Below are 23,564 nucleotides of genomic sequence, written 5' to 3'. Positions count from 1 at the left end.
GTGGTAACATTTATCTATCATACTTGTGTGATGGTTAAAGACTAAATGTGTGTTTTTCAGACCTATAGTATCCAATTAACTTTCATATTGCCATACAACTAATTCAAGGTACTTTATTGGTGTGTAGTTATTAGTGATGCCGTGTATACTATGGGCAATATCGTGCACTTGACATATTTGACACTTGACAGACGTCTATGACGTCTGATCACTCGGACATATGAGTGATGACCTGACGTTCATAGCGTGTAGCCTTTTGCCACAGTCATATTGTGGTGCAAGGGCCAATGCCTAGCAAATCTTTATGCAAAGATTTGCTAGGCATTGGCCCTTATTTCCTCGAAGAAAATATTGTCTACCTCAAAGTAGAAAAAGTTTTACTTGGCAGACTGGAGATGCTTGATGAAATACTGGGGTATTTTTCTTAAGAGGTATTTGGCAGTTAAATATTGTGTAGCTTAAATGCTAGTAAAGTATAGTCATATATTTAATTTTGATGCAATAGTAAACATTTTAGGTACTATGAAGTTAATGTTAAGTAATACAGAAGTTTCTTGTGCCAATGTACATATTGTACTGCTCCTTCCCCCCCCCCCCTCCAACAATATACTGTATACAAGAACGGTACTTATGATTTTGTAGGAATAACAAATGGCAACAGCCTAACCTCGAATATGCCTGGGATAGTATCTATAATAGAATCTTATTTCCCAGATTGGATGCCAATTGCTTTGCTCTTTGCAGGGTGAATAGCTTGAGGTGCTGTGTGGGTGAAGGGGTGAGACCCGGGTGCAGGCACCCCTTTGTAAAATGTGCCCAACCACTTTGTCCCATATGGGATTCGAACCTGGAATTCTAGATTTGGTAAAAAAAACTAAGCCAGATTGTACTACTAGTACTAGGACGAATACGATAATTTTTGGGCTTGTCAGGATATCTGGCTATCTTGTTCTTGACATGTAGTTTGAATAATTGAGCTTGTACAGTACAGTATAAAATACCAATACAGTAGTTCCATAAAAGGATTTTTTTTTTGGGGGGGGAGGGGGAGGGTCAAGGGTGTAACTGGCCCTAAATTTGTAAATTTCATCCAGTGAATAAGAAAAAGATGGGGTTCTACTACACAAATTGTAAACCTGTCAATGTAAAGAGATAAAGGTTCTAATTTTAGATGCTTGATAAACTTCCACTTTTCATTGCTATCAGTGATGTTTTTTGTAATTTAGATAAGTTAACATTTATAGATGAAATTGTCTGAAACAGTGCTTCCAGCTTTTAAACTTGACATAAGTGATTACAAAGTATTTACATGTAGTCTAATTGAAGTTGTAATGGAACACGCTTAATTGTAAAAGATGTCCAGGTATAGTATTGACACTTCATGCAAATGCAATACTTTTACATGATAAAATGATTAATGAGTAGCATAAATTTCATGTGCATTTTACCTCCAGCCTATCATCAAAATTGGAAGTTTAATCACCCAGGAGTAGACAGAGGCATTACTGTTTAGTTACTTTCCACAGTATTGCCCCTATCTTTTTGGTTTTAAAATTATTTGCCTGGTGTTTGTAACTCTTAAAATAAATACCAGAGTATAAGAAGCAAATGAAAAGTACAGCAGTATAAAACAAAATAGTGATACTTTTTGGTTTTCAAATTTAATCTGTTCCTAAGAGATGGATCGGCTGAAAAATCACAACCAAAAACTAATTGTTGCTAAAGAAATAATGTAAATTGAATTAATCCATTCCACAGTCCCAAAAACATCAAAAAGTACATTTCATACATGATACAAATATTTTGTACTATCGTATACAAGGTTATTGCTTGCCTTTATTGACTTCTCTTGTTGGCAAATGGAAAATGGTGGGGAGGAGGAGAGATGTTATAATGAAAGGGGACTCCCCCTGCCAAACATCAGGCAGTGATGCCTTCTCTGGGGTGCCCTCTTCTACGTTTTGCAGGAATACCACTAGGACCTGGTTGCGGCTCACTGCTTGCTTATCTTACTAAGAATCTGTCCAAAAATGCTTGTTTTTCCCTACACTTTAACACTTGTCTGTAGTGAGAAATCGGTCATTAAAAAGATCAATGCAATGGCCTGTTACAGCTTTCTGAGTAGCCCCACCCCCACCCCAATGAATTTTTGCAATTCTTCTATATTTTTAACGAGGAAGGGACATTCTCTACTGCCTCTACTTTCAACTATTTTCTTAGGTTAAACCTTACCACTGACTTTCTTGGGATCAATGGTGTGGTATACAATAACTTTCATGTTCAAAAAACACACATTCTTTACAAAGAATTCAAACGTGATGTCACTAAGCGGGATGCACTGGTGAACTGAAGCACAGTTGCCCGTGCCACCAGGGACCAAGCACTCGGTTGACCCGTAAGTGTATCAACAAAATCTCAAGGCGAGGCAAAGTTCGTAAAGCGAAAAATTCGTGAGGAGCAACCCGTCCTAGACTCTTGTCCCTTACATCCAGCAATCGACCCCATACACATTCATAAAATTTAATGTGCTGTTTTTTCAAAACAGGGAAATTTCTCTAATATAAATTAATATTGTAATATTAGCCTATTGTGCATATATAGGCATAGGTAAAGTGTTTAGGTTCTTTTGGCAATTTGTATTTAGTGCATGGGGTCAAGCATTTACAGCATTGTGGTTCGAACAAAATTCGTCGGTGAAAGACTTGTTCCGGAACTGTTCGAACGTCATCAGTTGATTAGTGTAGAAAGTTTTTAATTTATAAAGGGGGGGGGGGGGTGGCGGTTGCACGGAATCGCTTTTGGGTCTGTTTGGATAATGGGCTGTAAAAAGGGACGTTTGCTACCTGAGGTTCCACTGTATACCTTGACTTCACATGAACTAGGCAAACACTTGAGTTTAATTTTTCATCCCCCCCCCCCCCCCCCCCCCTTTCTCTCCCCTCCTTCCAAGATTCCTTTCTCAAATTGGTAATACTGTATCTTCTGAACACTAGTATAACTAGTGGCAGTATTAATATTACTCATTCAACACGACGAAAACTTGTAAAAGCTAAGTAAACCTCTGCATCTAAAAAAGATGCAGTATATCACATGGAGTATTTTTATGTAGAAAACTGTATTGGAAAAATACCACTACAATAGAGCAGTTCTTGACTTCAGGTAACATAAAGGGTAGCAAAACTTTATTGTAAAATCGCTTATTGTAGTTTCTTACTAGTCTCAAACTGTGAAGTTAGTGGTACTGTAACTGATAATCAAATGTGTGATTGCCAGGAGCGGGAGGGCCTTGAATTCCTATCAAGAATAGGTGGGAGTGTTTTTGCCCAGTGGTGGTGGCTTAATGCGTCGGTATTGTCCATAAACTTTCAACTATTAAGAGCTTGGTGCAGGCAAATACATTGTGTTGAATAAATAAAACTGTTTCCAGGCCAATTGAGATGCCTGTAGTCTAAAAATATACAAATTTGGGGATCGCAAAGAAGTTATTGTAGGGTGAAGAAAGTAAGGGGTTGAATGTAAAGACTTGGAAAGTCCATACTTGCCTGGAAGTGTTGTATTTAATTTTAAATATTTTAAAGTACACGAGTGGTTTGTGTGTATAAAAGAACATGAAACATAAGTGACCTGAGGTCTCTCAGCAATTAAATTACAAATGGTAGCTGTGCTGAAGGGGAGAAACATGCCTTCCTCTTGGCTTTCTCAATTTGCAAGTTCTGCAATCAGTTTAGTCTCTTAATCTAACCTGCTTGATTGCCCAGAGATTATATTAGATTGATCATATATTTAATCATGTGTTGTACATTTGTTTGGTAAGTGTGTAAATGCAGTCACATGAAATGTCTAGTTATAGATTGTATACTAAGGAATTGGATTCGAAAGCTAATCCATTCATTGTCAAATTCAGAATTACTGAATTTCCATAACATAAAAATCATTTCAATGGCTGAAATAAACAGGTGTAAATCAGTATAGTAAACTTTACATGTTGGCTTGAAGTGAGTGGTGTTTGGATTAAAATTTGACACTACAGTATATTGGAAAAGTGAAGTGTGCAGACTTCATAATCGGTTTTAACCCTTGGTGCTAAAACTATGGGTTAAAGGTGGCCAGTGATGGGGGGGGGGGAGTTATCGTTGCCTAGCTTAAAATTTGCTCCAGAGGGCAACTAAACATGAGTAAATTTGTCCACTCTTTCTTTTGAAAGAAAATTCATGAATAATAAAAAACTTGATAGCAATGGATTTAGCCACCTTTTAATTTGCTTCATAGTTAATATCCTAATGGGGATGTATTAAGTTTAAATTGAATAAAGTCTTGTACACATGATTAGCAGTTACGAAGCTATGACTTTAAATTAAACGGAATTGTCTTTTGTTGAATTTAAGAAACGGGTTTGAAAAAGTTTAAAATTTAGGTTTGGTTTGACGTTACGGCAAATGTCCATGTACAGTACATTGTTATCCTAAGTTTATACTGTACTTCATAATTTTCAGACATCCAACATCATGTGCTTCCATGGCAGAGATAATGTCGGTGCTCTTCTTCCATACGATGCGCTACAAATTGTCTGCTCCAAAAGATGCCAGCTCTGACCGCTTCATCCTCTCAAAGGGCCATGCTGCTCCCATCCTCTATGCTGGTTAGTACAGTTTTTCAGATCTCTCTTTCCCTGCTTAATTGTATAAAATTTTATGCATTGCTGTTTAAGCACAGTTAAACAAACATGCACATCTGCCTGATCACCAACTTTAGAGCAAAAAGGTCTAGAAGCATTCAAATGCTTAAAAGAAATTTGAAAAACCCGGACTTTTTATTTTAAAGTTAAAAGGATGGAATAACAAATTTACATAATTTAAATATTTTACGATTGTAATAGCCTTGAGGGATTGTGCAGGCATTACTATCTTGAGTATAGACACTTGTATTCCTTGGTGGCAAATTCTTCATCCCTCCCCTTTTGATTCTTTTCAACCCTGGAACAGGTGTAGATTTAAAGTGGTTCATGGCAGAGATTATATTTATTACAGTATGACTTGATATAAATGAACATTCATAAACAAAATACAGTAATTTAGTATTGTTTAGAAATACAAATTCCTTTTGGTTTTCATTTATAAATCTGTTTTGTGCCATACAGGTAATTCTGTTGGTACTTTGGCCTGCAACCAAAGATTGCTAGACCTACCCCAGGATAGTGTGCAAAATCTCCCCCCCCCCTAGTGATTTTAAAAACTGAAAATCCATTTGACTAAAACTGTTGTAAATGCTCTTGTAAATGCTTTGGAAAGGTGCATAAATGTATATGAACAAGTAAATGTGTAAATAAAATGCAGCAAGTATGGTAAACATGTCTGAAAGTGGAGGAAGGTTCCATGGCACTTAATTTTGTAAGGTATTCCTTCAATGAGATTATCTAGTAGTTTTCATTTAATTTTGTTTTGTACCAGCTTGTGGTGGTCTTGCAAGTTTTGGAGCACCTATTTGTCAAAACGAGGTTTATGACGTATTGAATCTGTTGGGGTACAAAAATAACCATTAATGGTTTGTATTCCTCTGGTTATGTCTTGGCTTGGTTTTAAAAGAAAGTGGATGACTTTGTGATAACTTAAACCAATAATTATAGCTGCTCCCAAATTTACCCCACACATCCTCTGATGGAATAAGTTTGTTGCAAGCAATATCCTAGTAAGTTCTGCAGTAAGTGTCCCTAAAGTGAAGTGTGGGTAAAGTTTTTTGTTAAACCTACAGGTGCAAATCCAATTTGGATACATGAAAGACAAATAAGGCTACAACCCATACACCTAAATTAGAAATATTCCCACTATTTATTAAATATAATGCCTACTGTACCATGTTCCTAAAGGTGGAGTAGTGGCCAGCAACACTAATAATGAATGCTTGCCATCTTCAATGTTATATCTGGTGCATGAAAGCGCTCCAGAATTGTACGGTTATTCTCTTGTTGACAAATCTGTGGGCCTATTTTTACACCAGGACATGTATCACTTTCTCAGTTCTCTTAAAATGGTCTATTATAAAAATGGCAGTTTAAGCAATTTTGAGGCATGTCGGTAAAGATTAGACTCCATAATTGACATTGTTCTTTTACAAAATTAATGGATAATACACCTGCATATAGATAACATTGATCGTAATCTTGCAAGCTAAACCACTGTAGAATGTTTAAATTATACCAGTGGTGTTGCTAGTTTAGTACCTAGCTGCCTATTAGCTAATTTGTCTAAAATGTTCATTTTAACTAGTTATCAGAGCTTGATTTGCTAAAGTTTTCTGGTTTGCATTACAGCCTGGGCTGAAGCTGGGCTGTTCCCACGCGAGGACCTGATGAATTTGCGTAAAATAGACAATGATCTTGAAGGTCACCCAACTCCACGTCTCAACTTTGTAGATGTTGCCACTGGTTCACTAGGCCAGGGTCTGTCTGTGGCTTGTGGTATGGCATATGCTGGCAAGTACTTTGACAAGGCATCTTACAGGTATGTAGCAGCATGTTGAACACTAAATGCTAATAGTGATGGTAATTAGAATGTTCGGATGCAACTGGCATTACCATAGATTTACTACTAGTATACAGTGCATGTACAATATATATATATGGAGCATACTTTCTTGTATGGGTTTAACACATGCTACATGGTTACCACAAGGTGGGTGGCAGGTTTTTATTAAGTTTTAAATATTGGTTGGGGGTGGCCTTAAGCATTATCTTGTGAAGTTATTCAAAGCCTTTACACACTAGAATGTTCATATACAGTATTTGATTATTTGATTTATTGATAAACATTTCTCTTGGAACTACTGTATAATGCATACTTATTTTTATTTGAACTCCCGTAATTTGTTAAATTGTCCATAATGGCTGCAATTTAGAGCAGTCTGCATAGCTATTTTGTTGATTTCCTTGGTTGCTCCAAAGGGGCAAGATTTTTACTGGGTGTGTTGTCTTGGTGACACTGCACTGCCACTGAAAGATTATCTCCAGTGGGCCATGTAGGATCATACTAGTGTTGGAGAGGTGCACCCGTGTGCCTACTGTTGTCTACCTAATTTTTGTAGAATTGCCAACTTTCAAAATATTAGTAACCATTGTAAAGAGCACTACTAGATTAAATGTTCTTCAGAGACCACCATGGAGCACTGGTAGTATCTTGATGCCACTTGGTATTATAGTGGGTGGTCCCAATTGAATGTAAAGTTACAAAACAGGTGTAAGTCTTCATGAGTATTGTAGTTAATAGTAATGGTGTACTTGGTATGTGTAACACGATTTTAAATAAGATTCATTTTTCAGAACTTATTGCCTTATTGGTGATGGCGAGAGTGCAGAAGGCAGCATCTGGGAAGCTTTGAGTTTTGCGGGAATAAAGAAGCTGGACAATCTGGTGGCAATCTTTGATATTAATCGTTTAGGCCAGTCGGAACCAACCGCTTTCCAGCATGAAATGGATGTTTACCGTGCTAGGTTGGAAAGCTTTGGCTTTAATGCTCTTGTAGTAGACGGACACGATGTAGAGGCGCTGTGCAAGGTGAGGTTTTTTCATAAATGTTAGTTTTCCATAGCTGTGTATGCAAACAAATATAAATGTAAAGTTTTGTCAGGTTCCATGATGGCAACTATCACTTCATGGTATGGTAAGAGGTTACCTTAGAAGGGAAAACATTCCTAAATGTAAAAGAAACTATCTTGAGTAAATAATTGACTAGGTTTTTAAATGGAGGAAAAATCTGCATAGGTCTAATATTTATAATAATTGGTGATGGTATTGCTTGTTTAGAATAATTGTTGCTTTGCCTCAGGCATTCCATGAAGCATCTCAGACAAAAGACAAGCCAACTGCTGTCCTAGCAAAGACTTACAAGGGTCGAGGCTTCCCAAGTATCGAGGATGAAGAGAACTGGCATGGTAAACCTTTAGGATCCAAAGCGGAGCAAGTTATTGCCCATATAGAAGGTCAGATTAAGAATGCTGGACCCAACAACTTGGTGCCTCAGAAGCCTCTGCATGAAGATGCACCAGAAGTAGACATCTCAAACATAAAGTTAGCATCCCCACCAGATTATAAGAAAGGTAATTCTTGATGTAATTTTTTGTAATATGGAATTCGTCGGTTTGTCTTGCAACATGTTCTAAACTTGATGCCAGGCCCAGTCTAAGAAATGGAATGTATTCGTACACAATTTGATGCTTAAAGTTGACTTTAACTGCAGTTCAACAAATGCCATGTTAGTTTACATTTCTAAAGATAACTATATATCAGTTGTATTATTTTATATCTTGATGCACAGAATATAACTAGTTGCCTGCAGAATTGTAAACATAGGGGAAAGATGGGGCTTATGGGAGGTGGTGGTGTTAGCACTTTTGTAGCTACCACAATGGGTGATGGCCTCTTGCAACAGATGGTAGCATTTGCTGGGTCTAAACTAGTTGTGAAGGCAATGTATCTGGTCAGATATACAGCACTTTAACTTCATTAATAAAGAATGAAAATTGGTGGCATGAAGACTATCTGATACTGCTGTAGTTTTATGGGGAAGTGTGGTAGCAAAACGAGAATTAAGGGTCGCCACTAGTTGTCGGGCCTGCATCTTGATTTGATTTAACCACTGAATCTTGCCAGGTGCTAGGATTGATGTAATCTGAATCCTTCTCAACTGTGGACCATTGCATTAGTGTTAAAGCACATTGTCAAGCTGAAAGAGGAAATTGAATAACAGACTGAACAGTGAAAATTCAGATGAGGGACTAAGAGGGATAGGATCTACCTGCAAAATATTAAGGGTTGGGGGGGGGGGGAGGAAGCGAGCTGGAAAGAAAATCTGTGAATGGGATAATAGAATTTGTAACACGTACTGAAGCACAGGAACAGTTCAATCTTTTCAGTAGGAAAGTGGATGAGGTGGTCAGGAAACCCATGTTTCAACAGGTGCTAAAAGCCTTAAAAAGCATAGCTAACTGGGTACAAAAATTTGGTTGGCAGAGCAGCAGGTAAAGTGACATTGAAACAAGAACAAAGTTATTGTATAAATATATTGGAAGAAAAAATGGTGACATCAGACTGAAAGAATAGATAGGAACATTTGAGAATAATGGTATGAAAAGTTAATGTTCCAGGTTTACAAACTGGAATTTGAAGAGTTGAGGTAAAAGGTTAACAAAAAGCATAATGACAAGTTCCTGTGCAAGAAATGCACACCTGGGGCACTTGCTTTAGCAATAATAGGCTAGGATTAGATTAGGTAGGTTTCTTACTGAAAGATTGTAGAAATAGTTACCCACTAGTTGGAGCTTTCAACAACTTTTGACAAGAGCACTTGGAAATCTAGGTAAATTGTGATCATGAAGTGGCGAGTCTGTTGATAGGTTTAATACATCATCCAAAATATTCTTAATATGCTTATTAATATTCTAGAGTATTGACTAGGGCAGTGATGAATGTGGGTAAATTAATGAATTATATTGCTATAGTTTTGCCAAGTGATGACATTTGCTGGAATGGCACTGATATCAGATTAATGGTGAAATTGGCTAAAGACGTGACCTTGAAATTTAAGAGCGTAAATGCATTGCCTTGTTAAAGTACTTGCTTACTATATAGTACCTCTTTGATCATAGTAAAGTTTAATATGAAGATTTCGGTGAAAGGGATAGTTTCTTATTTTTCCCGCCGTTTATTATGGCTGGACTCGTGCCTTTATATTTGTAACTACTGTACTTTATAGGTGACAAGGTGGCCACAAGGCAAGCATATGGCACAGCACTTTCAAAGTTGGCAGAAAATAACCCGAGAGTCGTTGCCCTTGACGGAGACACGAAGAACTCTACTTTCTCTAATGCCATGTTGAAGACGGACCCTGAAAGGTGAGAACACTTCAACACTATGAAGGTGGCAACCTTCATGTTGTCTTGTCTGTACTTGCCATTAGAGCGCTGAAAGCAGTGGCTTTGTATATTACTGTACAGTAATGCATTAAATTAAGTTGTGCTGTAAAGGTAAATTGTTAAATGTTACTACTGGTATAATCTTTAACGGTAGATTATTTTTATACTATTCCTCAGATGGAATGCATAGAAAACTGGATAAAATTTTAAAGTAAACCACATAATGTGGTTAGTAAGATCTTCAAATGTCTGGCAGTTGTTCCCTACACAGCACAATCCCAGGCCACATTAAATTATTCTTAAATTTAAAGATTGCCGAATAGTTCTTACCTAAATATGTGTGGGAAAAATCCTTGAAGTATGGGCAGTAGATGACATATGGTATGTGGCAAATGTTGGTAGCACTGGACCAACCAAAAAAATATCACAGGTTAACCGTTTTATGATAGTTAACAAAATTATAATTTATTGATAAAGCTGAAAGAGAGTGGTAACAAATTTAACAAGACTAAATTTGTTTCTCTAAGAATATCATTGCACACTTAAACATCCTGATCTATATCCAGATTTATAATGTAATAAAACCTGAATTTAATGTTATTTGAATATTGGGTATAAAAATAGATCCAGATTTTGAAGATTTGTCATGTTTGCTCTTGAATGTGGCTAGAAGAGGCTTAAACTTTCAGTATTTTTTCCATATGATCACATAACAGTACTGGTTTCCAGCTTCCTATTTTCTTGCTATAAAAGTTTTTGCTTGTGTATTGTGAACAGTGATGTACCGTGCCATTTATTCTTGGTGATGGTTCCCATGACACATTAGTCATAGCTGATTTTTTGGCTGTCTTGTTGCTAACTGTTCCTTTTCTGGCTATCTGGTTTTGTGCTTGGTCTAGTAGAGAGCAATGCAACCTGGAATTTGACTGAATCATCTGGTCTGAGGCTTACACAAAGCCCAGTCGTGGTTTCACAGGCATTGGAAGTACAGTGTGCCTGTTTGAATCCTCCTTATGGCTCCTCATGACTCATTAATATGTTAGGTTAATGTGATTTCATTGTGCATTTGAAGAGGTGTTGGACATAGAACTTGTAGACCATAGCCAGTGTGTGGAGGGGGGGGGAAGGGGGCAATATATGAAATGCTGAGTGGGCTTCAGTGGAAGCCTCTGCACCCAAAGGATAAAAGTTAAATCCCAGGTTGCATTGCTTTTGACTATCGTGAAGTGGTCTAAGGCATGTGCTTGGGAGTACCCAACGTGCAGGTTCAAATCCTCGTGGCCCCTACTGATTTTCTCGTTGATACCTCATATTTGCAATTTCTTTGTGGAAGGTGTATACAACTTTCTTCCCCTTTTGTTAATCTTTTAGACAAGCATTTTGTAAAAAATCTGTGCATTAGTTACTTTTCCTAAAGCCACCTTGTTCCTATATCGCTGTATTGTCAGGAAGCCCCGCCCCCCCCCCCCCAAATTAAGATTAGGATATTAAATTAATGCCTCTGTTGTTCCCAATCTTGTTTTATATAGACCTCAATGGCCATTATGTTAAATTTGGGACCTCCCCCTCTTACTGTGTCAGCTGACGTGGATCAATGGTTAGTGTAGTTGGTAACGACTGCAAAAGTCAGATTAGATTGCTGCACAGTATGTAGACATTGGGCATGGTTTTTTTTTCCACCTGTGTTAATGTGGCAGTCAATGGGTACCCAAAAAGCAATTGTTCGGGTTGCATCCTGGGAAAGGGGTCATCTGTCCTAAGATGACCTAATTATAGTTTCTTTGTATTATATTGTATCTTAAATAATGCCAATAGGGTTTCTGACAGAGGCACAAATACCATACTATTCCCCACCTTGCCTGCATATCTCAACATATCTGCAGTTTTTAGCTGTACCAGGAGGCTTTCCCTATTTAATCCATTTCATTTCTTGTAATTCTCATTTTCCTATAAAGATTTTCCCCACCTTTGTCTGATCACAAGGTATTACACACAATTTTTCTCATGGTAATGTAAAGCAAGTTGGCCTAGGTCTTTGTTTTAACCTCTTCATCCTTAAACTGCTCTTGTCATTCTCTGGACTATGCATTCCTAACTGTCCTTTGCATTTCTACAATGTATTAGTCATTTCTTGTCTGCTTTCATAAATTGGCTGAATGTTTGAGGCTACTTAATATTAATGTAATGCACACATTTTAAACTTTTGAAATGTATGATAGAGTACAGTACAGTATATGAATATATTAAAATGGAAGCAAGATTATAGAAAAATGAAGAGGGGCCTAGATTTTAATCTTTAGCTGGGTGGGATAATTGTAGTAACTTTCCTTCTGTATACTTTTGAATGCCCAATAGTAAGACATGGATGTAAGTTTGTGAAGTATATTATGACAGGTTTCATGTTGAGCTCATAGCCTGTACAAAATTAAAATATTAGTATGCTCTAGGATTTTTCTAATGAAAAGTATATAAAATTAGAATTGTCTAATCGGTGCAAGGTGGCTGATTTAATTAAATTTGTTTTTTCTCTCCCCATTCCTCTGGCAGATTTGTAAAGTTTTTTTCTCTGGTCATTTTTCTATTGCCCTAAAGTTTTGTGAATTATACATGGAGATTCCAGATAACTCTTACCACTGGAAGTAAAAGACAACAGTAAGAATGCCAAATGTTAAATATTAGAGGACTTGGGTAGCTTGGGGCTGATTGTTTCCTCGTTTTCAGATACATTGAATGCTTCATTGCCGAACAGAACTTGGTGGGTGTTGGTATTGGAGTTGCTTGTCGTGACAGAACTGTAGCATTTGTTTCCACATTTGCTGCCTTTTTCACCCGTGCCTTTGATCAGCTGCGCATGGGAGCCATTTCCCAGGTACAGTATATTTAAATGTACAGTAAATTGAAAGTGTGTGTTGAATTGGATCTTATTAAAATGTACAATATTTAATTCTGTGGTAACCTTTGTCTATTGTATAGTAGATTGAATTATGGCACTCTTAAAGTTGGTAATGAAGTTGGCCTCCAGTTCTACTTCCTGAATGGGGACATCCATATGTCAAATTTATTCCAATGATCACTTTTGTCTTTCTTCATAAATTGGAAAGTTGTATTCCTACTTTTTCTCAATCTTTTTCTATTGTCTTCAGTTCTTTGTTGGGTGGAGTTTTTTACGTGTTCATAGTTTGTTTACTTCATTCCTAGTACCAGTCTCTTGGCAAATATCTACTTATTTTTCTTATTTTAATAAATATGGTGGCAGGTTGTTCTAGTGTTCAGTATTTTGAATTTTCTTAGATTCTTGAAGTTGGTTAGTTTGCCTTATCATACTTGCCATTATTATGCTAGAGCTGCTGACATTTAATCAAAGCTCCACAAATGGTTTGTGGTAGCCATTATGGGTAAGCTGCAAATGTAAAATTTGACTTAATCTGTAGTTATAATAAGACGATTAAAGGATTGGAATCTCTTCTGCGTGCTTTTGTGCTCTTTAATGAAAAGTAGGGTTTTGTACAAGCAGAGATGCCATTAAGAATTCCTAAAAATTGTCTATTGCCAGCACAGGAAGATGCTTGACTCGATCCTGCAGCCAAAAAGCATGTTATACTGCCAGCAAATGGCATCAGTTTGTTGTAGCAAGGTGTCGTGACATTTGCTTGGCTGTAGCTCCATAGTATTCCTGACTTTTTTTTTTTTTTAGGCACCTCCCATTAGTCAAAACCTTGGTTCAGTTTTTGTGCCAAAGTTGCATATACGAATTAGTGAAGCATTTCAGTAATGTTTGTTATAGGTATCGAGTAATTTTTACTAATTTCTGTATCGTGAGTGAATTTGTATTGGTAAAAGCTTGTATGATGATGGGCTTACGTTTTAATTTTTTTTTTTCTTCAGACAAACTTAAATTGTGTAGGATCACATGCTGGTATCAGTATTGGTGAAGATGGTCCTAGCCAAATGGCACTAGAAGATTTGGCAATGTTCCGCTCCATCCCAACTGCCACGGTGTTCTACCCATCAGACGCAGTGTCTACAGAACGTGCTTGCGAGCTGGCAGCAAACACCCCTGGTATCTGCTTTATCCGTACTTCTCGTCCAGGGACTTCAGTAGTATATGAAAATAACCACAAATTTGAGGTCAGGTTATATTGATTTCTGCAGTAATATTGACCATCTTTCATATATAAATGCACTTGTAACAGCTGGGTGGTGACCTAGTCAGAGGCCATAACAGGGCTTCTTGGTAATGCACAGTTTGGGTGTGCACTACTCAGAAATCTTAATTACAAATACCCTTGGATCTGTTTTTGGTAAGTTTAATCTGTAGGCTGTATTGTGTGGTATAAATCCCCTCCCACTTTTCCATCTACATAATTTCTAGTTCTGTTATACTGTAAATATTGTGTAAATGTACTAGTAATACTGTTAATATTTAGAAACCTCATTTCCAAATGGACTGTCTTCATTAGAGTTCAGTAATTAAACTAAAACCTAAGAATAACTTTTTTGACAAGAAACGGTTTTCCAGATTGGCAAAGCTAGTGTCATAAAGTCCTCCAGCAAGGATGAAGTCTTGGTGATAGGCGCAGCTATCACCTTGAGGGAGGCACTGACTGCAGCCGAAAAACTGAGCGGTGAAGGGACAAATGTGCGAGTCATGGATCTCTTTACTATAAAGCCTATTGATAAAGATAGCATTATTAAAAATGCCCAGGAGTGTGGAGGTCGTATTATTGTTGTTGAGGATCATTACCCTGAAGGTTAGTAAAGTTCTGCACCTTATTTTGTTTACTTTTAGCAAACTTTAAATTCTCTAGTCACAAGGGTTTATTTGGATTATTAAAACTATAGTACCCCAAATTCTAGCTATTAGCCATGTGATCTTCAAGCAATGAGACATTTTTTGATTAAATGACAATAAAATAAAGGTGATCCTAATGTTAAGGAACTAGAGCTACAAACAGCTGTACATGTAAACCCATATTATGCTCATATTGACTTGTATGTAATAGCCATGCATGCATAATTTTTCAGTGATAGCAGTTTGCTCTTTGTAGGTATTCGTAGATTCATTGAGGAATAGTTATAGCTAATGTGAAGATGTAAGTTTATTTTTGAAGGAAGCAAAGGCAATTTTGGCCACATGGTGACATTGTCAGTGATGGCATTTGCCAGGTACATTGATCCGTTTTGAAGGTCAACGAATTTGGTATTGTATATATTCAGGGGTACCTCAGTTTTCGTAGTTAATCGGTTCCCATAGATGGTACGAAAACGGAAATGAATTGTCCCATAATGTAAGTTGAATTGATCCGTTTCAACCCCCAAATATCAAATATATTGACTAAAATTACATTTTATACAGAATAATACTCTTGGGTACCTTACCTTTTATTGAGGACTCTTGTTGGCGTATGGAAGACGGAGGGGGGGGGGAGGTGTGTTTGGAAGGGGGGCGTCTCCTTCCATTATAACGGCTGTGGTGACATTTCTGGGGTACTCTTACGTTTTGTAGCCATACCACTGGTTGTGGCTCGCTACTTGCTTGTCTTACTAAGAATCTGTCTATATAGATACTTTTTCCCTATGGTTTTAACACTTGTTTGTAGTGAGACATCATTCTCACTATGAATGATCTTGTTTTTCATCTATGGTCATCCTCACAACTATTTTCTTAAGTTGAACATTACCACTGACTTTCTTGGCACTGATGGTGTTATATATAATAACTTTCATATTCAGAAACCAAAAATAATGAAATTCAAGGAATTCAAGCACGATAATCACTAGGCGGGAGATGCTGGTAAACTGAAGTGATGGTTGCAGTGGACCAGTACGTGTGTGAAACTGTTTTCAGAGGCAAACAAAGGGTACCGAATCAAATTTTTCCGGGAAATTGAGTACGAGTACCGAAAAATACGAATAGGGGCATACGAGAACCGAGGTTCAACTGTATATTTAATTTTTATATATATAGAGCATCAAGGGAGGTAGTTTTTAATGTACTCTCCTTGCATCCTTGAATATTATTGTCTTGATCAGTCAAAATATTAAATATAAATATTACTGAGTGGGTTGCATTCTACTAGATAATGTAGATTCCTGAAATACTTAAATTATTTTAGTTTCTTAAATAAATACTATTGTACATTTCAGGTGGTATTGGTGAAGCTGTGATGTCGGCAGTTGCCATGGAGCGTAACATCATTGTACGTCATCTGGCTGTCCGAAGAGTACCACGCTCTGGGAAGTGTGACGAATTACTTGACATGTATGGAATTTCTGCTTCAGCCATCGTAAAGGCTGCTAAGGAGATTAAGAATGTGTAGAAGAGTCGGCCGATACTGAAGAGCTTTAGTTTTGCTACTGAAGGGCTTGGTAAAGAAAGCTTTGTGAAGAGCAAAGGATGGCTCATTTCTCGCTGTTGATTATTAAAGTAGAATAAAATATTCTTAAATATTGTATTTAAGAAAGCAGCAGTATTGTGCTGAATTTGGGTCCATGAAAAGCATTCCAATAAATTTGTTAAGAGTAGGATTAGAGCCAGTTAGCGGTACTGGATGAGGTGAGCCACGTGATAATTCTTGGCACTTTTATGGCTTTAATGACATCATTTCCAAGTTACGTAGTCTGCTTGTTGGAGATAAAATGGGGAAACAAATGTAATGGTAAACAAAAAAAAAAAAAGCAATTGCTTGATGCTACAAATTAAGGCTTTTGTCTGTGCCGTTGGTAATTATTTAATTGTATTTGAACAAATTTAATTTCCTTCAAAGTACATTGTTGATTGCTTTAATGTTTGTGTATCGATAGAAAGTATGGAACTAGTTCCCCAAAAATAAAATATACTATATTGTATCTGTGTTTGAAATATAACAAGTTGTTGACAGGGCGACGATGATCAAGGGATCAGATGTGCTCCAATATAACCAGAGGGTTGTAAACTTGGTGGATTCCAGGGAAAACCAATAGGGCTAGGACTTTGCTTGACTTATGGGAAGGTTCTAGGCCTCTTAACAAGTCTTGAATTCTTCCTGTATCAATCGATGCATTAAAGAGTAAGAGGGTGGGATAAAAACTACTGATATCCTTAAGCTTCTGACTACCCCAAAATCTGTCTTGTACTCCTTATTCTATAAGAACTGGAATTTCCCTTCCCATTGGGTGCCACAGTTGTAAGAAATTCGGCTGGAAAGAATTGAATCGTGAATAAATGTCACTTTGCATAACATTTTAGTGTTAATTTTGATTCAAACTGTAGCCTTCCCGGTTTGGTGCCTTCTTTTGATAATTACTTTGATTCAAACTGTATACATTACCACTTTTTTTAATATCTAATTCAGAACTTCTTTTTTTTCTGTTAGTATGAAAGGAGGAACAGTATAATGGTTATTACCAGTTTACTGGTACATTCTCGGTGTATTTGAGGGGGGCCTTGCAGCGCTTGGTTGTAATCCTAAGGGCTCGGGTTCGATTCCCTGCAGAGGCGAACGGAAACAAATGGGCATTTTTTTTTTCGCCCTGATGTCCAAATTGCATTGTCCCTCTTAGTGCATATCCTTGTTGAATGTCTCGACTTCCAGGACGAGCGTGTCTTGCTTTCCGATCGCCCCTCGCGGTCACTTGTCCCTCGATAGACTTCTTGGTGAATCGGATACTTGCGATATCGTTCACCTTATGCGATTCTGTTCTCGTATTGGCATCCTTGGTGATATTTAGCGCCCTCTGATTATTTCGCACATTTGATGGTGCTACATAGCCTTCCCGGTTTGGTGTCTTCTTTTGATAATTGCTTATTTTTTTCACCCTGATGCACCTGTTCACCTAGCAGTAAATGGGTACCTGAGGAAACAACTGCTATGGGCTGCTTCCCGTTTGGGTGGGAGGGGGGGGAGGTTGGGATATAAATATATGCAGTAGATAGAAGAAAAAATAGATTAGAAAGGTGGGATCCAGAAGCAGACCCAAATAGTAAATAGTCAGATTCGGCTCTTAAAGTAGATGCATAGCATCAATGTACTGTTTAAACGTTACTACTACATAGCCTTCCCGGTTTGGTGCCTTCTATTGATAATTACTTAAACGTTACTAATGTGGTCATGAGAAATAAGATTGCCTATAAGCAGCCTGAGAATCGTAATGCTAAAAACTATCAAAACTGCAGATCGGTTAAATTTTTACACACTACTAGTACAATAGTTATACTGTCACTGCAACAGCCACATTTCTATGGATCGGACTAAAATTGGCAGACTCGTAATGTTCGATAGGAACAAGAAAAGACCGAAGTTTTAATTGATAAGAGTCTGCACTGAACGAATACTTTACATCAGTGTTCTCACTAGCAAGGTTACACTGCTCAATACCCCCACAAATGTTTGAAGCAGAAGAGAATGAATTCGGAGATATTCCCATAACGTAACAAAAACAAGCGGGAAGAGCATTGACAAAGAACTCAAAAGGCCCTAAGTATGAATGAAATTTAATCCAAAGTCGTCAAGGAACTCTTCCACAAACGCGGTTTCAGAAAATCTAAAAGGGATAGTTCCACTAAATTGGAAATGGTACGTTCTTCGAGGAAGTTAGAACTCTGGCCAAAAACTGACTGATCAGCCTAACCTTTCATACCTGCAAGCTCGGAGAATCTCTCTGCCAACCCTTGTAGGGGTTCGGTAGGCCCTTGGTGCGTACCTCCTGCGTGACTCGGTTTACGTTAAGGGAATGATTCATTCATCTCGCAATGCACAATCTAGTAAAATTAACGCAACTGTTTTGTTGAAAATAAATCTTGCCTTACAAACATGCTCACATTTTTGAAGAGGCTAACCAGCTGTTCAGACGTAGGACTAAGTGGTGTAGTTTACATGGACTTCAATAAAGCTTATGATAAGGTGCCAGATGAAAGGCTGGCAAGGAAATTACAAGCATCCAGGAATACATGTTAAAAATACTAGAATGGTTGAAACAAGGCAAAAGGGTTGTCCAAATTGGGAATCACTCTGACTGGAGAAATGTGGTGAGTGGGATACCGCAAAGATTCCATCTTTGGGCTTTTCTTGTTTTGCTATTTACATCAATGATCGATGAATGGCATTAAGTTCTATGGTATATTGGGAGGCAAAAATTATATTGAGACCTTGCAAAGAAATCTACATTAACTCAAATGGTTGAAAAGACTGGCAAAGCTTTTTAAAATTGAAAAATGCAAGACCTTGTATGTACAATACACATTCATCTTTCTCCTGGTTTAATTTAACGGGAGACATCTCCCGTCACGCAGGGTGCAGTCGCGCCTCCACAGATCTCCAGTATCAGCTCTTGATACTGGTAATGGCTCAAAAGGGCCACCACTTACGGGCTATTCATGCCCGTGCCACCTCTTGGGTGACTTAATCTTTATTAATCTCCTGGTTTAACCTTGACGACGTGCGGACGTCTGGACACCTCCGCTTGGGAGCCGCCGGATCACGTTCTGTTTTCACGTTTTGGATTTGATGCTGCTGTTTGGCATCCCTATTCAACGGTCTGGTTGTACGACGCCTGGCGCACATATTGCTTTGGGTCACGAGATTGTTGATATTTTTATTTACGTGTTCTGATTGGTTCTCCAGGCGGGGTGACGGTGTCCGGCGCCGGTTGAGCCGAGAGGTGCCGGGAGTTGGTGGGTCTTGGCGGGCGGCTGGTGTGCCCTCGGGCGTGGTGGGCGGCTGGTGTGCCCTCAGGTGTGGTGGGCGGCTGGTGTGCCCTCAGTAGTGGTGGGCGGCTGGTGTGCCCTCAGTAGTGGTGGGCTCCTGGTGTGCCCTCGGGCGTGGTGGGCGGCTGGTGTGCCCTCGGGCGTAATGGGCAGCTGACTTCTGCTCTGCCGGGGGGCACCGGATGACTTTTGCGTTTTAGCTGCGGGCCGAGTTTTTGGTTTTGCTACCCAGTGTTCTCTGTGTGGGGCGGGGCCGGTGCTTGTCCTCTGAGGGCTCCCCAATCATCTGCCTGTCTGCGTTTCTTTGCCGCGAAGTATATTAGTTTCCAGTGATTGACGTCACTCGTTTTCCGATTAGGCTTGGCGTTTCACCTTTCCGGACTTCGCGATTAACCCTTCACCGGGGCGCATCCCATCCCACGATCGTCGTCGCCCCTAAATCAACAACAACACATTCATCTTTAAGTGTCTGTCAGTCTGATCGAGGTTAGAAGCCGGAATAATTACAGTAAATCTCAAGCAACAGTCCATTGTGAATTGTGATTGTATGGCGAGCGGCATAGGGTGATTGGGGTCGACTCCCATGCTCGTCTTAAAATAGGATTCTCTCCTAATGCGAAAACCGACCTCCGTGAATGCGGAAATGTGGGTTTGGTGTCCATAGAGTGTTTTCCAAATTTCTCGACTGATGTGTATGTGTTACTAGCTTCATAAGATTGTCACTTGCTTAGCTAAATGAACTGTGGTGCTCAGTTCCTGAACCCGTTACGTGTCTCTGTAACTCTTTCCACCACCGCCCACGGGAGGGGTATGGGGTGCATAATGAATAAATGTTATTGAATCTGCGTCGATAATGTTAATTCAGCGTTGGTAATGTTGATTCAACCTTATTCGAGCACGTTGTGTCAAATAGAAGAGGGACGGAGTAGTATTAGAGAAATTATATACATCTTCAATTTATTCAAAACAAAATTCTGGCAAATATGCTCCATCATCAGTGCTTAAACAAAACATAAGAGCTCAGCAATATTAACTAAAGATCAATACAAATTTTAAAAATTTACAAAAATTAGTCTAAAAAAATAATGAAATAAAATACATATAAAGTAAAAGGTAAGAAAGATATAAAATAAACAATTAAATCTAAAAAAAAGACCTAACAACACACTATTCGGGTATTCAAAGCCCGAAACGCTTTGCGTAATAGTGGCTTTGGGCATTGTATGTACTAGCTCTATCTATAAATCTATCAATTTTTGTATAACCTCTTGTATGTATGTACTTTACCTGAATAAACATTTGAACTTTTTTGAATTTTGACTATAAAAAGGGAAAAATTACTGAGTGAACAGTTGAGTTGAGGACTTGTTGAGTTGTTCAACTTGACAGGTCTCATGCTAGCCTCGCGACACGAGAGACATTACAAGGTGGCGATGAGATTGTCGTGAGAACAGTGACATCGTTGTGAGTGAGAGGTGGTTCATGTCTTCATGGTGATCTCTGATGGCAGAGGACGCAACCTGGCTAAGGCGCGCTAGCTTCGTGCCTTATTTTGATAATTACTCACTTGCCTAAGGAGCAAACCTGTGCGGCAAGAGATACGAATATTCCCTCAAATACGGTTTTTAAGGTTTAGTGAGATATTCTTCATAAATCGAACGTCACAGTTCGAACAGTTAAAGAAGGTAAACAATGGGGAAATGATTTATTTTTTATATTTCAGATTCAAATTCAAATAAGTTTATTGTAAATACAGACAACGGGATGAGGCAGCTCAAGCTATTCTCACCCCGTTCAGCACTAGCAGCCCTAGAAGAGAGGACAGATGTAGTGATTAAGCCAGCAGACAAGGGAGGGCTGGGAAGGGTACCTAACCTAACCTGAAAGGAGGCATAATTAGAGAGAACTTAGATGTAATGGAAACGTAATCGGGTATTCAACCGACCTAAACGAAACTTAACTTAGAGAAATAGTGGACGTTGAGCGGTTAGGGAGGACCTTCATTCTACAAGTTTCAAATAGTATCATTACTGGTAAACACAAAACTGAAAGGTACTTAATTTTTGGATATGGATGTCTAGAAATACAATATTATGAAACTCCTTAATTTCTAATGTGATAACTAACAATACCCAAATGCGGAAATTTTATATAATATCTTCAGGGACTGGGAATTTTATTGTTAGGTAAGAAATTAATATTTAAGAATTTAATTCAGAGAATTTTGCAAGAATTTAATTTCATAAAATATTTTATAATAAAACTTTTAATTTATTATTAACAAGCATAGGTATACACAGCAATGTGCTGCTGCCCTATTTTATATAAAATATTACACAGTGTAGATCAAGACCTAGCTGGAAGTTCATGTAATATTCCCATCTCACAGGATGGTTAGTCATACATGATCTATTAGCCTCCACTAGCAAAATCTGTGAACAGCACAATAATATCTTCCAACATTTGTGAGTGTATGAAGTTATCTTGAGGTTATCTTGAGATGATTTCGGGGCTTTAGCTGTCCCCGCGGCCCGGTCCTCGACCAGGCCTCCACCCCCAGGAAGCAGCCCGTGACAGCTGACTAACACCCAGGTACCTATTTTACTGCTAGGTAACAGGGGCATAGGGTGAAAGAAACTCTGCCCATTGTTTCTCGCCGGCGCCCGGGATCGAACTAGGGACCACAGGATCATAAGTCCAGCGCGCTGTCTGCTCAGCCGACCGGCTCCCTGTAAGCAAGTAATTACAGAGCTCAAGGTACCTCATACCATTTGGTGTGAAGTCACTTATAACAGGGCAATCACAGGTATAGTGTTGGAGAGTAATGTCCCAGCTCATGTTCACATAGTTTACATAATCAAGTTAAAGATTGAATGCTCTTTTTTTAATTAAATATTTAACTGTGTTCATCTTAAATAATTTAGGACAAAAATGTATATAATGTAAATCTAATTTCGTGACTTTATTTACGATAAATAGAAGTACAAAATGTAATCGTGTTGAATGATGGCGGGATGAGCCTATAGCCTCATCTTAGGCTATGACGAGCCTATAGCCTCATCTTAGACTAGGACGAGCCTATAGCCTCATCTCAGGCCAGGACGAGCCTATAGCCTCATCTCAGGCCAGGACGAGCCTATAGCCTCATCTCAGGCTAGGACGAGCCTATAGCCTCATCTCAGGCTAGAACGAGCCTATAGCCTCATCTTAGACTAGGCTTGTCCAGGTGGCTAAAAGACGCATTCGTCAATTTTAACACAATTCAAAATTTGTATTTTCTCCAATATAAGGTAATATTATTGCATACTAGAATGTGTTGAATAGTTAGACTAAATATAGGTTAAGTGGTTAGGCTCTGTTTGTTGTTGTTTATGATTCAGCTACTGGAAACAAAAATAGGCTCTGTTAGCAAGTATTGGTGTATGAAGTACGCGGATGAGGTGCGTTTGGCCTATGTGGATAAATAAGTTTCGGCTTTGAATTCCAAAGATTTATACCTGACATTTACTTATGAAATTGAGGTCAATTAAAAAAAATAGCATTTATTGGCGTACTGATTATTAATGTTGGTTACCAGTTTTGTAATTTTATGATCAACCTGCCGTGATTGAGTCTGGAAAATGGAATAGATAACATGTTTCTGTATATATATATATATATATATATATATATATATATATATATATATATATATATATATATGGGTTCTTTTGATGCCTTCAAAGTGTCTACATCGGCGCACTTAAAGTTCACATTTGTAAAAAATATGCTGAATACGATCTCGATAGCAAGTGCAAAAAAAAAAAAAAAAATAGCGCCATAAGCAGAATTAGAGAACACAGGGAGCACCAAAAGCCCTACACTCTCCACACTCAGAGAACACTGTGTGAACACCAGAGGCCTACAACCTGTCACATGCTGAGAGCACAATTAGGGTGGGAGAGAAAGAGAGAAAGAAAGGATGGGAGAGAGCCA

At 38.3% G+C, this 23,564-nt stretch overlaps 1 protein-coding gene across 2 annotated transcripts in view; it reads left to right on the top strand.

The window, feature by feature from the left end:
• The window catches only part of LOC123767713 (transketolase-like protein 2), a 34,192-nt gene extending 17,441 nt beyond the window's left edge, over positions 1-16,751 (top strand). For both annotated transcript variants that reach the window (XM_045757651.2, XM_045757650.2), the window contains exons 2-10: positions 4,494-4,639; positions 6,308-6,497; positions 7,313-7,547; positions 7,819-8,089; positions 9,745-9,883; positions 12,626-12,773; positions 13,790-14,032; positions 14,424-14,655; positions 16,052-16,751. In XM_045757651.2, the coding sequence (XP_045613607.1) occupies positions 4,494-4,639; positions 6,308-6,497; positions 7,313-7,547; positions 7,819-8,089; positions 9,745-9,883; positions 12,626-12,773; positions 13,790-14,032; positions 14,424-14,655; positions 16,052-16,224 (1,777 nt within the window). In that variant the 3' untranslated portion in view covers positions 16,225-16,751. The remainder of the gene's footprint in view (positions 1-4,493; positions 4,640-6,307; positions 6,498-7,312; positions 7,548-7,818; positions 8,090-9,744; positions 9,884-12,625; positions 12,774-13,789; positions 14,033-14,423; positions 14,656-16,051) is intronic.
• Positions 16,752-23,564: the final 6,813 nt, after the last annotated feature.

This window comes from Procambarus clarkii, chromosome 67 (genome assembly GCF_040958095.1).
Source record: "Procambarus clarkii isolate CNS0578487 chromosome 67, FALCON_Pclarkii_2.0, whole genome shotgun sequence".
NCBI lineage: Eukaryota > Metazoa > Arthropoda > Malacostraca > Decapoda > Cambaridae > Procambarus > Procambarus clarkii.
This window is presented reverse-complemented; position numbering and strand designations above follow the sequence as displayed.